Source organism: Bos taurus, chromosome 26 (assembly GCF_002263795.3).
Source record: "Bos taurus isolate L1 Dominette 01449 registration number 42190680 breed Hereford chromosome 26, ARS-UCD2.0, whole genome shotgun sequence".
In the NCBI taxonomy this organism is placed as follows: domain Eukaryota; kingdom Metazoa; phylum Chordata; class Mammalia; order Artiodactyla; family Bovidae; genus Bos; species Bos taurus.
Window position 1 is genome coordinate 39508864 of NC_037353.1, and position 12820 is coordinate 39521683.

Genomic DNA, 12820 nt, shown 5'->3' on the forward strand with positions numbered 1-12820 from the left:
CGACATCTTCTTGCTGTGTCCTCACAGGGAAGACACGGTGAGGGAGCTCTCCGGGGCCTCCTCTAAAAGGACACGAATCCCATTCATGAGGGCTCCACCCTCACGACCTAGTCACCTCCCAGGTCTCACCTTCTAACACTATCACACTGGGCATTAGGTTTCTTCGTATTAATAGGGGGAAGGGACACATTTAGTCCCTGGAGAAGGAAATGGCTACCCACTCCAGTATTCTTGCCTGGAGAATTCCATGGACAAGAGGAGCCTGGTGGGCTATAGTCCATGGGGTCTCAAAGAGTCAGACATGACTGAGCAACTAAAACACCGCCACCACATGTCATCTCTAGCCGGTGTCCTTCATAGTGGGCCTGAGGTGTGGGTACCATCAGTGGCTTACTGTGAGAACAGGCTGGGGGACTCAAGGGCCTCTGAGCAAACACCACACATCCCAGAGTGGCGGTGAGGATGGGGCCTCTTGTCTTGGTGTGCCCTCTGTTGGGTGATAACTTGGTAAGGGTCATGCCCGACTTTTGAGGTAGGCTTGGCTCTGCCTAAAACCTTCAGGACATGTGTGTTGCAAATCTGTATGCATGTGTTGGCATGCCTGCACATGTGTTCTCAGACAGTGACCTTCATCACCAAATAAATTTACCTGCTGAACCCCTCAGTTAACACTGTGCTGACTTGTGTCTCTTTGTGTCTCACCTCTATCCCCAAGCAACCTATTACTTCCTGTCCATTTTCTTTTTCCTTTCTTCTTCTTTTTTTTTTTTTTTTGGTGGAGGGTAGGGCTGTGCTGCCTGGCATGTGGAAACTTATTTCCCCAACCAGGGATTGAACCTGTGCCCCTTGCATTGGAAGTTTGGGGTTTTTACCACACTGGACTGCCAGGGAAGAACCTATCCATTTTCTTTAAGCCATTCGCTCTCTTTTTTTTAATTGGAAGCATAATTGATTTATAATATTGTGTTAGTTTCAGGTATACAACAAAGTGATTCAGTTATATATATTTTCAGATTATATTATATTCCACGGGCTTCCCTTGGAAATGAACAGAGATCATTCTGTCGTTTTTGAGATTGTACCCAAGTACTGCTTTTCGGACTCTTTTGTTGACTGTGAGGGCTACTCCATTTCTTCTAAGGGATTCTTGCCCACAGTAGTCGATATAACGGTCATCCTAACTAAATTCACCCATTTCTGCCCATTTTAGTTCACTGATTCCCAAAACGTTGATGTTCACTCTTACCACTCCTGTGTGACCACTTCCAATTTACCTTGATTCATGGACCGAACATTCCAGGTTGCTATGCAATATTGTTCTTTACAGCATCAGACTTGACTTTCACCACCAGACAGATCCACAGCTGGGCATTGTTTCCACTTTGACTCAGGCTCTTCATTCCTTCTGGAGCTGTTTCTTCGTTCTTCTCCAGTAGCATATTGGGTACCTACTGACCTGGGGAGTTCATCTTTTACTGTCATATCTTTTTGCCTTTTCATACTGTTCATGACGTTCTCAAGGCAAGAATACTGAAGTGGTTTGCCATTCCCTTCTCCAGTGGACCACATTCTGTCAGAACTCTCCACCATGACCCATCTGCCTTGGGTGGCCCGATGTGGCATGGCTCATAGTTTCATTGAGTTAGACAAGGCTGTGATCCATGTGATCTGTTTGTTAGTTTTCTGTGACTGTGGTTTTCATTCAACAGTTCTATGAAGAACTACCAGAACTTTTAGAACTAACACCAAAAAAAGATGTCCTTTTCATCATGTTGCTGCTGCTGCTGCTAAGTCGCTTCAGTTGTGTCCAACTCTGTGCGACGCCATAGACAGCAGCCCACCAGGCTCCCCCATCCCTGGGATTCTCCAGGCAAGAACACTGGAGTGGGTTGCCATTTCCTTCTCCAATGCATGAAAGTGAAAAGTGAAAGTGAAGTCGCTCAGTCGTGTCCGACTCTTCGTGACCCCATGGACTGCAGCCTACCAGGCTCTTCCACCCATGGGATTTTCCAGGCAAGAGTACTGGAGTGGGTTGCCATTGCCTTCTCCCTTCATCATAGCGGACTGGAATGCAAAAGTAGGAAGTCAAGAGATTCCTGGAGTAACAGGCAAATTTGGCCTTGGAGTACAATATGAAGCAGGACAAAGGCCAGCAGGGTTTTGCCAAGAGAATGCACTGGTCATAGCAGATGCCTTCTTCCAACAACACAAGAGAAGACTGTACACATGGACATCACCAGATGGTCAATACCGAAATCAGATTAATTATATTCTTTGCAGCTGAAGATGGAGAAGCTCTATACAGTCAGCAAAAAGAAGACCAGGAGCTGACTGTGGCTCAGATCATGAACTCCTTATTGCTGAATTCAGACTTGAATTGAAGAAAGTAGGGAAAACCACTAGGCCATTCAGATATGACCTAAATCAAATCCCTTATGATTATACAGTGGAAGTGACAAATAGATTCAAGGAATTAGATCTGATAGACTGCCTGAAGAACTGTGGATGGAGGTTCATAACATTGTACAGGAGGCAGTGATCAAAACCATCCCCAACAAAAATGCAAAAAGGCAAAATTGTTGTCTGAGGAGGCCTTACAAATAGCTGAGAAAAGAAGAGAAGCTGAAGGCAAAGGAGAAAAGGAAAGATATACCCATCTGAATGCAGAGTTCCAAAGAATAGCAAGGAGAGATGAGAAAGCCTTCCTAAGTGATCAATGCAAAAAAATAGAGGAAAACAATGGAATGAAAAAGACTAGAGAGCTCTTCAAGAAAATTAGAGATATCAAGGGTGCAAAGATGGGCACAATAAAGGACAGAAACAGTATGGACCTAACAGAAGCAGAAGACATTAGGAAGAGGTGGCAAGAATACACAGACTGCTACTGCTGCTAAGTCACTTTAGTTGTGTCCGACTCTGTGTGACCCCATAGACATCAGCCCACCAGGCTCTCCTGCCCCTGGGCTTCTCCAGGCAAGAACACTGGAGTGGGTTGCCATTTCCTTCTCCAATGCATGAAAGAGAAAAAGCAAAAGTGAAGTCACTCAGTCGTGTCCGACTCTTAGCGACCCCATGGACTGCAGCCTACCAGGCTCTTCCACCCATGGGATTTTCCAGGCAAGAGCACTGGAGTGGGGCGCCATTGCCTTCTCTGAAGAACTATACAAAAAAGATCTTCATGACCCAGATAACCACAATGGTGTGATCAGTCACCTAGAGCCAGACATCCTGGAGTGTGAAGTCAAGTGGGCCTTAGGAAGCATCACTACAAACAAAGCTGGTAGAGGTGATGAAATTCCAGTTGAGCTATTTCAAATCCTGGAAGATGATGCTGTGAAAGTGCTGCACTCAATATGCCAGCAAATCTGGAAAACTCAGCAGTGGCCACAGGACTGGAAAAGATCAGTTTTCATTCCAATCCCAAAGAAAAGCAATGCCAAAGAGTGTTCAAACTACTGCACAATTGCACTCAACTCACACGCTAGCAAAGAAATGCTCAAAATTCTCCAAGTGAGGCTTCAACAGTACATGAACCGAGAACTTCCAGATGTTCAAGCTAGATTTAGAAAAGGCAAAGAAACCAGAGATCAAATTCCCAAAATCTGTTGGATCATAGAAAAAGCAAGAGAATTCCAGAAAAACATCTACTTCTGCTTCACTGACTATGCTAAAGCCTTTGACTGTGTGAATCACAACAAACTGTGGAAAATTGTTGAAGAGATGGAAATACCAGACCACCTTACCTCCCTCCTGGGAAACCTGTATGCAGGTCAAGAAGTAATAGTTAGAACCGGACATTGAACAATAGACTGTTTCAAAATTGGGAAAGGAGTACGTCAAGGCTGTACACTGTCACCCTGCTTATTTAACTTGTATGCAGAGTACATCATGCAAAATGTTGGGCTGGATGAAGCAGAAGCTGAGATCAAGAGTGCGGGGAGAAATATCAGTAACTTCAGATACACAGATGACACCATCCTTATGGCAGAAAGTAAAGAGGGACTAAAGAGCCTCTTGAAGGTAAAAGAAGAGAGTGAGAAAGCTGGCTTCAAACTCAACATTCAAAAAACTAAGATCATGGCATCCAGTTCCATCACTTCATGGCAAATACATGGGGAAACAATGGAAACAGTGAGAGACTTCATTTTCTTGGACTCCAGAATCACTGCAGATGGTGACTGCAACCATGAAATTAAAAGATGCTTGCTCCTTGGAAGTAAAAGCTATGACCAACCTAGATAGCATATTAAAAAGCAGAGACATTACTTTGCTGACAAAAGTCCATATAGCCCAAGCTATGTTTTTTTCCGTAGTCATGTATGGATGTCGGAGTTGGACCATAAAGAAAGCTGAGCACCAAAGAACTGATGCTTTTGAACTGTGGTGTTGGAGAAGACTCTTGAGAATCCCTTGAACTGCAAGGAGATCAAGAAAAGTCCTAAAAGAAATCAATCTTGAATATTCATTGGAAGGACTGATGCTGACACTGAAGCTCCAATACTTTGGCCACTTGATGTGAAGAGCTGACTCATTGGAAAAGACCCTGATGCTGGGAAAGATTGAAGGTGGGAGGAGAAGGGGACAGCCAGGATGAGATGGTTGGATGGCATCACCAACTCAATGAACATAAGTTTGAGCAAGCTCCAGGAGATGGTGAAGGACAGGGGAGCCTGGTGTGCTGCAATCCATGGGGTCACTAAGAGTCAGACACAGCTGAGTGACTGAACCAGAACAGCAAGAACAACAACAGGCTCCCTGGTGGCTCTGTGGTACAGAGTCTGTGGTACAGGAGACACAGGAGATGCAGTATCAATCCCAGGGTCAGGACTATCCCCTGGAGGAGGAAATGGTGACCCACTCCAGTATTCTAGCCTGGTAAATCCCATGGACAGAGGAGCCTGATGGGCCATAGTCCATGCGGTCACAAAGTGTTGGGTATGACTTAGCAACTAAACCACCACCACCACCACCGTGAATCCTGCCCCCAAAATTTAGACATCTTTTGATCATACCTCCTGGGACTCAGGAACCTTCAAACAAGTTACTTAACCTCTTTAATTTCCACATCTTGGCTCTTATGAATACTGTCGAGATGAACATGGAAATTCAAATTCCTCTTTGAAATACTGATTTTAATTCTTTTGGATAAATACCCAGCAGTGGAATTGCTGGATCGTATTCATTTTTTGAGGAACCTCCATATACTTTAAGCCATTCTTGAAGGTTCCCTGCAGTGGTTGCAGACCTAGCCCTGCATCTTTGCCATAACACACCTAGCCATGCACTGTGGCTTCTCCCTGTGCCTCCTCCTAGCCTCTGGCCCTATTTCTCTGGCTTTGACCTTCTCCTTCCCCAGCACTCAGCCTCTCTCCTGTGCTTGACAATTGGCATTGCCTTTGGCAACCCATCCCTCTTGTTCCCATGCTCCAGTGAGCCTCCCATGGGCACCACCCCTGAAAACTCACCCAAGTCAGGAGAGCTGTGTGTGTGCCCCTCAGCATTTCCCATAGCCCTGCTCTGCAGCTTTGTTCACAGCTGAGCAGTAACCAGCCCTACCTGTGATCTTTCCTTCGTCCTGCCTCAGCGGGGCAGGTAAGCAAAATGCTCAGACAAACACAAAACCTGGGGGAGGGGGAGCCTCCTTTAAGGGGTGCCCTGACAGGCCCCGGTATGCATTGCCCAGAAGGGGCTCAGCCAGTGTCTATGAACTTGCTAAGAGGACAGCGGTTCTGTCTGAGGCCCCTTTGGCAGGAATTCGGCGTGCTGCAGAACGGAGCGGCACCACTGTCTTCCCTGGCCAGCCGTGGCCATGCTTGGGAGGTGTCAAGCCCTTGAAGAAACAAACGACACATGTGGTTTCCTTAAAGCCAGTTCAGTTCAGCTTCTCAACAAAGTAGGATCTCGCAACCGCACAGGCTGCGCCCTCCCTGCCCAAAGGCCGGAGCTTGAACCACAGGTGGGAATGGCTCCCAAACCAGCGACCTCTTCCGTAAACATCTCGGACTCACTGCTCCCTCCCCATTTTTGTCCACCTTCCCATGAACTGCACTTGAATTCATTTGTGCTCATTAGAATCACTGAGGCTCCGGTGGGATGGGGAATCCATCCAGTCTCCTTGGCCTTGGCGTCCAGCTCTTTTCTGTCTGAACCCAGCCTGCCTTTCCAGCACATCCCCCGCCCCCCACCCTCCTGGGTGCTGGTGGGCCCCAGCCCTCCCTGGTGCAGTCAGCCCCTTGACCTAGGGCACTATAAGTTCAGCCTGCCTTTCCAGCACATCCCCCATCCCCCACCCTCCTGGGTGCTGGTGGGCCCCAGCCCTCCCTGGTGCAGTCTGCCCCTTGACCTAGGGCACTATAAGTTCAGAGCTTAGAATGGGCTTTCTGGACCCTCTGTCCATTACCTTCCTCTAGATATGCTTCAGTTTTCTATGTCCACCAGACCAATGCTACAACAGCCAAGGTCAAATGTCACATCACAAAGACCACACCCCTAATCGTGGTCTTAGCTGACGGCCAGCTGTTAACCCCAAGCCTGCTTCTGGCTCATTAACCCGCCAGGGGGTATAAGGTGTGTCTCCTCCCATCCACTCATCCACACCATCCACCCCCACTGGGTGTTCAGTTCAATAAGAGTGTATGAAAATTGAAGGAACCTTCTGGTATCATAAAGCAGGAAAACTTGGAAGAGAGTTTGTTGAATGAAGGAAGGACCTAAAGAATAGGCTGGAATGACTAGATGATTGGTGAATACTTTGGGGGCACGGAGCCCGATGCTCCTCACACCTTACATAACAACAGGCTCTTTCTGTCTTGGAGGGAAAGATCAATGAGTGATGTAGCCAAAAGCAGAATTTTCATATTCAGAAGAGCTGGTGTGTTTGTGTGTGTGCCTGCCTGTGTGCCCAGCATCCCAGGGCCTCCCAGTCTAAGAGAGAGATTCAGAGGCCAGAGAGATCCCTGCCCTTCTATGCTGGGAACTCCTCCCCACCAAACCCCCCTAGGACACCCTTGGGAGAAGGGCTGTGGGCATTTCTACAACATGCCCAGCTTCTACAGAAACTGACCAGGAAGGATCCACTCTGAAGATCTATCGATATCACAGAGCAACTTGTGCTTTAAACTGCAGTAGCCTCTGACTTTCCGGAAGTGACCTGCCCCTTGGACTTGCTCTTGACGCATTAAGAACTTTCATCCGCACCTCTTCCTGTCGCCTCGATCAACCCTCAGATTCCTATTCTTTGTTCTGTGGCCTCCTTCTCTGTCTCTAAAGGAACTGCAGACTTTGCCCTTCGATCTTCGTGGTGGTTGCACTTCCTCAGAGGACAGGTCCGTTTATCTTTATTTCAAGTTAAGGAAACATCCCAGTAGATGCTTGCTAATCCTCTTTCTTCCAGGCTCCCGGCACTTGGCTTTCTTGCTTGGGATCCTCTGTACAGCTGGGAGAGGCACAGTCAGAACTAAGGTGCTGACAGCTTGTGTTGGAATCACATGGTGTTTACTATGCTGTGAGTTTACAGCATCCTTGTTTCCATACTGACAGCACACGCCATATGGAGAGAGAAAACCCTGTCAGATGAACCCTTGAGGAATCACAGTGTGGTGCATGAAATCTCATAATTGCTTTCAGAGATGGGGAGGGCCTCTCGCTCGAATCGCATCAGCGATGGGGGCGCTCCCTGCCATAATTGAATAAAATGGAGTTTGACATGAGGTAATTTACTTTGTTCTGTGTTGGTGCTGGGGAAGCTCAGCTCATCGGGCAAGGACGGAAAAGTTTGTTTTCTGTCCTTGTGGGATCAGGCTGAGAGGGAGGCAGTGAGAATGCAGGCTATGTCCACAGGGCACGGTGTTAACAGGTGCAGGCCCCAGACCAGTCACCCACGGGGCGACCAGACTCCAACCCAGACTCCCTCCTGTCGCTGATGACGACCTGACATTTTATTACTGTCACTTGGGATCTTGTCTGCTCACCCAAACACACTCCACCTTTCCAACGGAATCCAAGATCCCTGAGGTCTGGGATCGTGTCCCATTCCCCCGACCCTTTACACTCACCGATCCTGCCACACACCGAGGTAGGTTAAATGTTGTTGGGGTGGCTATTCCCAAACCATCTGTGCATGGGAAGGTAGGCTGAGTGAGGCAACAATTCAAGGCTAGTTTCAGCCCCCAAACCACTTGAGGAGGGGCCCAGGGGGAGACTTGCAAGCTGTCTCATCTGTGTTCATCAGCGTATCTACTCAAGAGAGAATGGGAAGGTCGTGAGTGCCTTCTGAATATGGTATACTGAGAACTGGTGAAGTGAAAGTGTCAGTCGTGTCCGACTCTTTGCAACCCCGTGGACTGTAGCCCACCAGGCTCCTCTCTCCGTGTAATTCTGCAGGCAAGGGCACTGGAGTAGGTCGCCATTTCCTTCTCCAGGGGATCTTCCTGACCCAGGGAGGGAACTTAGGTCTCCCGCATTGCAGGCAGATTCTTTACTGTCTGAGCCACCAGGGAAGCCCCAAGAGCCAGTGGATTCCTTCAGAAACAGTTCTTACCCTCAGGCAGTTTGCCCAGGAAAGGAGAAGTGGGTGATAAAGCTCACCAGCCCTAGTCACTTGCTCTTTCGTTTACTGTTGTTTAGTCGCTATGTCGTGTCCGACTCTTTTGTGACCCCATGTACTATGTAGCTATCCAGGCTCCTCTGTTCAGACGAGAATACTGGAATGGGTTGCCATTTCCTTCTCCAAGGGATCTTCCTGACCCAGGAGACAAAAACCTATCACCACTGGCTTAAGTGATAGATGGATAAGGGTCAGGTGGAGAGCAGGCCTCAGTCAGTTGCCTTTGGGGTCTCCCATGATATTTGCAGCTCCAGGCTTCTCTTTCTTACTCAACTCTTTCTCCTGGGTTGGCGTCACTCTCCGTGGGCTCTCACTGCCTGGTGGGAAAGGCAGTTGTGTTGGCTCCTGACTATTCATAAGACCTTGTCATCCCGGAGGGGTACATGTTTCTTTTCTGGAAGATCTAGCAAAATCCCGGAAGGACTTCCAAGGCCCCGTCCCCTGAACCTATCAGTGTGTCCCTGATACAGGACTCAGATTGGCTGGGACAGAGTCATGTGCTCCTCCCTGAAACTCCCTGAAGTCATTCCCTTAGAACCATGGCATGGGCTGGAATTTTACAGACTCGGGGGAGGAGGTTCCACAAAGAAAGGGAGAATTCTTGCCTGGAGAATCCTGGGGACAGAGGAGCCTAGTGGGCTGCCATCTATGGGGTCACACAGAGTTGGACACAACTGAAGCAACTTAGCAGCAGCAGCAGCAGCAGCAGCATGCTGGTCCTAGGAGGTAGGTGTGATTATCGTTCCCAGTTTACAGATGAGGAAACTGAGGGATAAAGTGTCAGGTCATCTGCCCCAGGGCACACAGGCAGTGAATAGTGAGGCAGGGATTTGAACCTGGGTTTAGCTTCAGAGCCCTTGCTCACAGCCACCAATCTCCCTTCAAGTAATGGCTGTACCTCCTGTGGATAAACTCTTTGGGTATGAAAGTGAGTGGGCGTGATGGTTTTCTTCCCATCTTCTTGTGTTTCATATCACCAGGGAAACCCCCTCTAAAGGAACGGTTGTCCTGGTTCCTCCTCTGCACTTGGCAAGGATCTAGTCTTTCCTTCCTTCTGCATGGCTCTCCTGATGAGGTCTACTTCACCCTCTTCCTGGTTTCCTTACAGGGTCACCTGACTTTTCCTGGTGCAGCTGCAGAATCAAGGGGCTCATTTTCAGTGCTCTAGGGGATCCAAGGCAGGGTGTCTCAGCAAAACCTTGGAGCATCTTTCTGGCCAGAGAAAGCCTCTTGCGGAGTCGTTGCAGAAAGAGCCAGAAGGGACCCTCCCATCTTCCCTCCAACGTGCATCTTCATTTTACAGAGGAAGACTAACGCCCAGCGGTGGTAGATGTGTTGCTTGCAGTCACACAGCAGGTCTCTGGCTAGAACCCTGGTCTCCAGGCCTCTGGCTTTGAGCCTTACACTGTCTTTATTCTTCAGAATTCTCTTGGCTACTCAATAGCTGAAGACTGGTTACTGCCTGCCTCTGTGCCTCTAGCTCCTTAGCTGAAAAATGCAGGGTTTTCACAATGTGAAGGACTCTAAGACTGGGCTTTGCTTCAGTTGGGCAAATATGAGTTTTTTTTTTAACTGCATTCATTAGAATGTTTTGAATTATAAGTCATTTTAAAAGTTTTTCAAATTGTCCTAAACAATGCTCATAAATAAGCTTTTCAGATGTGGTTTGGGCTGCAGGTTGCAGGCATAGTGTGATCCAGATTCATGACTTCACCAGAGCACCTACTCATAATTTTCCCAGCTCTGACCTCCTCTCCATGTGAATGTCGTCCTCACAGCAGCTTGTTGTGCAGTATCAAGATCTCTGCAGCAGACCCTGGCCTCACACCCATGTACCCCAGCACCAGAGGAAAAGAGGCTTAGCGTGCCCAAGCAACATCTGTGGCTCATGTGGGTTTTCGTGGCTTGGGTTGCATGCTTGGCACCCTTATCCAGTGACTGTAACCAACGAATGTGACATGCTAATCAGCCAGCTAGGGATGCAGTCATAGTGCCAGGAACTGCTAGCATGTCCACACAGAATTCAGGGCATTAAACAGGGAGTGGACTGGAGAGTAGAGGCGAGGTATTAACTGGCCCCCTTTTCTACCCTGACCTTGACCCTCTGAGTCTGCAGAGCCTGGAGATGAGTAAGGGGTCCTGAGAGTTTGCCAGTCACCTTGCTGCATCCATCTGGGATGAGGATCCAGACGCGGGTTGATGGCTCTGCCTGGCCCTCTCTGGGTCTCACCGTATTCTTCTTTTCTTTTCTCCAGACCGAGATTACTGCAGTTTATGTGACAAACAGCCAGTCGGGAGGCTGCTTTTCCGGCAGTTCTGCGAAACCAGACCTGGGCTGGAGTCCTACATTCAGTTCCTGGACTCGGTGGTAAGTCCCTGCTCCTGAGCTGGGAGCTTCTGGTCCTCTGTGATCAGCGATGGTTTTTGTCCAGGGGAAGGATAAAGACTTGTGACTTAGATGGATGAAGAATAACCTTGTCGCCAAAGAAGCTGCCAGTGCAGACTTTGAGAATGCAGACTTGTCTCCAGGTCATCACCTGCTGTGTTTGTTTGTACACTTGTTTACCATCTGCTTCTTCACTAGAATGCAAGCTCCCTGGGGCCAGGACCCTGGGCTTGCAGTTCACGCCTGCCTGGCATTATGCCTGGCCCATACAGCACTCAGTATTTGTGGGAGGAACATGTGTTGACTATTTCGAAGTGATCTGTCAGCTGCTGGCTGTGCTGTCTACTGGCATACCCAGACATGACTAACGCCATGGGGTCTTCCTTCAGATGTACTGGTCACTCATTTGTTCAACAGTTACATAGTTACAGACTACAGTTCAATAGTTACAGATAAATGCTGGATTAGCCATTAAAAAGAATGCAATAATGCCATTTGCTGCAACAGGGATGGACCTAGAGATTATCATGCTAAGTGAAGAAAGTCAGAAAGACAAATACCATATAATACCAATTATATGTAGAATCTAAAAAAAATATATAGAATGAACTTATTAACAAAACAAGTATACTCATGGACATAGAAAACAAACTTGGTGGTTATCAAGGGGGAAAGGCGGGGAAGGGATAAACTGGGAGTTTGGTATTAATAGATACATGCTACTGTATATGGTTTCTTCCCTGGTGGTTCAGTCTGTAAAGAATCCACCTGCAATGCAGGAGATGGGGGCTCGATCCTTGGGTCGGGAAGACCCTCTGAAGAAGGAAATGTTGACCCACTCCAGCATTCTTGCCTGAAAAATCCCACGGACAGAGGAGCCTGGACGACTATAGTCTATGGGGTCACAAACGGTCAGACACAACTTAGTGACTAAACCACCACCAGCATCTTTCCCCAGGTCCCCCGGACTACCAGCCCTGATGTGATCCCTGTTCCAGTGACCAGGGATTAACTGGGAATTCGGGATTATCAGATACATACTACCCTATATAAAACAGATAAACACAAAGACCTACTGTGTAGCATATATAACCTATAATTGAAAAGAATCTGAAAAAAAAAATGTGTGTGAGTGTATATATAAGGAAATCATTTCTCTTCACCGAAACATTGTAAATCGCCTATACTTCAATTTAAAAAAAAAAAACAAACTAAAAACATGTTGATTAATCTGCGTGAGCTTTTAGAACAGGACATATGAACATGCAGGAGTTCCTTGGCACGTGCTCAGGAGGTTAGGGCACCTCACCCTGGGCCTAGGGAGTCTATCCAAGGAAAGTGGACAAGGAGTAGGGAGATGAAGGATGAATCATGGTCAGTCGTGAAAGGAATGGGGTCATCTGGGCCCCCCTTTCCAAGGCAGGGTGTGGAGATGCTGTTGTTACCTAGAGGCCCTAATGCCGTCGTTGGCTGCAGCCATCCTGACCTCTGGCTTGGTTTGGGGGACAGCACGATGGGGCCCAAGTTTGTGTATCTGCTTTAGGGTCTCAGTGTGGATCTCTAGACCCACTGGCCAAACTGTCCACTGAACATCTCACTGACAGTCACATGGGCCCCTCAAAGTCAACACCTAAAACTAACTCAGCACCTTCCCCCAGGTCCCCCATACTACTAGCCCTGACACGTTCCCTGTTTCAGTGACCCCACCATCACCCACATGTGAAATCTTTGCATTGTCCTGGACCCCGCCCTCTTATCATTCTTTACCAACCAGATCAAGGACCATGTGCCTGGTCCCTTGACCTCTCCCGGCCCAGCTCCCTTCCCTC

The 12820-nt window shown here is 48.1% G+C and overlaps 1 protein-coding gene across 1 annotated transcript in view; it reads left to right on the forward strand.

Annotated features, from left to right (window-relative positions):
* The window catches only part of GRK5 (G protein-coupled receptor kinase 5), a 228061-nt gene that overhangs the window by 148592 nt on the left and 66649 nt on the right, over positions 1 to 12820 (forward strand). The window contains exon 3 of the mRNA NM_174331.2: positions 10861 to 10973. Within this exon, the coding sequence (NP_776756.1) occupies positions 10861 to 10973 (113 nt within the window). The remainder of the gene's footprint in view (positions 1 to 10860; positions 10974 to 12820) is intronic.